This window comes from Monoraphidium neglectum, assembly GCF_000611645.1.
Source record: "Monoraphidium neglectum strain SAG 48.87 unplaced genomic scaffold scaffold04846, whole genome shotgun sequence".
In the NCBI taxonomy this organism is placed as follows: domain Eukaryota; kingdom Viridiplantae; phylum Chlorophyta; class Chlorophyceae; order Sphaeropleales; family Selenastraceae; genus Monoraphidium; species Monoraphidium neglectum.
Window position 1 is genome coordinate 2,138 of NW_014008784.1, and position 2,530 is coordinate 4,667.

The 2,530-nt window shown below is 65.7% G+C and overlaps 1 protein-coding gene across 1 annotated transcript in view; it reads right to left on the reverse strand.

Annotated features, from left to right (window-relative positions):
- MNEG_14880 (cell division protease FtsH) overlaps nucleotides 1-1,625 on the reverse strand; it is a gene marked incomplete at both ends in the record, with an annotated part of 3,707 nt that extends 2,082 nt beyond the window's left edge. Inside the window, 5 exons of the mRNA XM_014036649.1 lie at nucleotides 67-136; nucleotides 407-466; nucleotides 830-910; nucleotides 1,167-1,270; nucleotides 1,571-1,625. Coding sequence (XP_013892103.1) covers nucleotides 67-136; nucleotides 407-466; nucleotides 830-910; nucleotides 1,167-1,270; nucleotides 1,571-1,625 — 370 coding nt within the window. The remainder of the gene's footprint in view (nucleotides 1-66; nucleotides 137-406; nucleotides 467-829; nucleotides 911-1,166; nucleotides 1,271-1,570) is intronic.
- Between the last annotated feature and the right edge of the window lie 905 nt (nucleotides 1,626-2,530).

A 2,530-nucleotide genomic window follows, 5' to 3' on the forward strand; every position in this document is an offset into this window, starting at 1 on the left:
TCGGAACGGGGTGCGGGGACGGCAGGGAGGGGCATCAGGTGGCTGGGCGGCTGTGCGGGGGCTGACCTGCGCCGCTGAATCCGCTCGTCTGGCGCGCCAGTAGGTCCGGGTCCACGTCAGACGCAAATGGCTTGTCCTGGTCGACAGGGGTGAGGTGGTGTGTGTGGGTGGGGCATGGAGGTTGTTGAGGCGGGGTGTGTGGCTGGCAGGAGAAGTGCACGGGAGGGGGGGCTGCAGGAGTGAGGGGGCACCAGAGCGGCACGCTGGTGATGCTGGCTGCGGCCTGCAGCATCTTTCTAGCAGTCAGGGGCCGGTGCGCGCTGCTCCTGCTGCGGGAGCTGCAGAGGCACGTCGAAATTGCAGTAAAACGGATCACCAAGATATAGTGAGGGATAACAACGCTCACCTTCATGTAATACTGCAGGATCTCGCTCCGCCCCTTCACATCCGGCAGGGGGACGGCCACCTGGAGAGATCACGGGTCGAAAGGTGCGATGGGCCGGCTTTGCTGGGCGTCGCACGTCGCAGTCAACCTAGCTGTCCTGCCTGGCTGTTGAGTGACTCACTGATGTCAGCTGAGCTGACGCAACACAGGCCAGGCTCGCGTCAAGGGGATCCCCGCCAGCGCTGCGGAATGCTGCACAGAACTACACTTCCAGAAAAAATCGGTCGGTCGCAGCGGCCCGTGGCCGCGGCAACAGGCGAAAACGGCGCCCAGAAGGATCCTGTCGGACGCTCGGCGCTCCGCCGCGGCGCCCGCGGCGCCGGCGGCCGAAAGCCAGTTATGTGGGGGCTGAGGGGGCTGGCGCCGCGCGCGGGGCGCGCGCACCTGGCGGTCGAAGCGGCCGGGGCGCTTGAGGGCCGGGTCCAGGGTCTCTGGCAGGTTGGTGGCCGCCATCACGATGACGCCCTGGCAGGTCGGTTGGTTGCCGGCGGGCGGGGCGGGTCGACATCGTCGCATTAAGGAGGCACGCCACCCCATGGCATGGGTCTAGGCGGTCGTAACGTTGAGGGATGTTCACAGGGCAGCGGCGTGCTGCGTTCCTCGTGGCATGCACGTGGCGCACTGCAGCCACTCGCGCCCCCCTCACACAATCACAAGACTAATCAGATCGGGGCGTGATCACACCAGATCAGATCAGATCAAATCGTGCGTGCGCGCCCACCTCGTTGGCCTCGAAGCCGTCCATCTCCACCAGCAGCTGGTTGAGGGTCTTGCGGGTGTGGTTCTCCCAGTGCTTGCGGTTGCCACCAATGGCGTCAATCTCGTCTGGGGTGTTGTATGTTCAGGGGTGCAGGGGCGAGCGTACAAGAGACAGTGTGCGCGCGCGTGCGGGCAAGGCCTGAGGACGACGCACACAATTTTGGGGCGGCGACAGCAGCTTCCAGGTCCCCCACCTGTCGAGGCGCAGCGAACAAACCACCAGGCCGTTCTAGGCGCGACACAACGCAGGGCTAGGCAGGCCTGGTGACGTCATCGGGCAAAGAGGCACCGCCGGCATGGGGTGTAAAAGGCTCCCCCCCCCCCCGGCCGGGCGAGCGCGTGTCACGAGCCGCGCCACTGCCTCACCTATGAAGACGATGCAGGGCGCCTTCTTCTTGGCGGCAGCAAACAGCGCGCGCATGCGGCGGCTGCCCACCCCAACATACAGCTCCTCAAACTCTGACCCAGCCCTGCGCGTTGGGGTGGTTGGTAAAGTGTATGCATGTGTGTGTATGTGTGTGTGTGTGTGTGTGTGTGTGTGTGTGCTTGTGTGCGCACGCGCGCGCGCGTGCGCGTGTGTGTGTGCAAGCCGAATCGTCAGGTGTGGGCGAATGCACGGCACTGTGCGAACGAGGGGCCGGCAGTGCAGGGAGATGCGGAGAAAGAGCGCGTGCATGCAGGGGAGCGGGCGCGACGGCAATGCGTCAGAGCGAGCAGACAGGCTCACGAACGGACAAAATATACTGTTGGTTCGTGGGATTGGTTGGCTCGCGCACCTGTAGAAGAAGGGCACGCCGGCTTCGCCCGCGACGGCGCGCGCCAGGAGGGTCTTGCCCGTCCCTGGAGGCCCCGTCAGCAGCACGCCCTGCGCATAGGGCCCAGTAAGCACATGGCAGGTTTTCACAGGAGACAGAGGTTCGATCCCGGATCACGGCGCCGCAGCGTTATAACGAGGCCAGGGGCCCTACATAGCACCTAGCCGGCCCAACGCCCAGCTATACCCCCCCAAGACTGGGCCGCGCCCCAGCTGCAATCGGGCCGCCCAGCGAAGCGCAGCCCCGGCCGCGGCGGCTGGCCAAACGCCGCACCTTTGGCAGCTTCGCGCCCAGCCGCGTGAACTTCTCTGGGCTCTTCAAAAACTCTACGACTTCCTGCAGCTCCCCCTTTGACTCGTCGCACCCCAGGACGTCCTTGAAGCTCTTCACGCTTTTCTCAGGCAGCTCCTCCTTTTTATACTCCTTCGGATCCAATGCAGGCGTGCCCCCGAGCCCGCCGCCCGCGGCAGCGGCGGCTGCGGCCGCGGCCTGCGACGACGCCGGCGCGCCC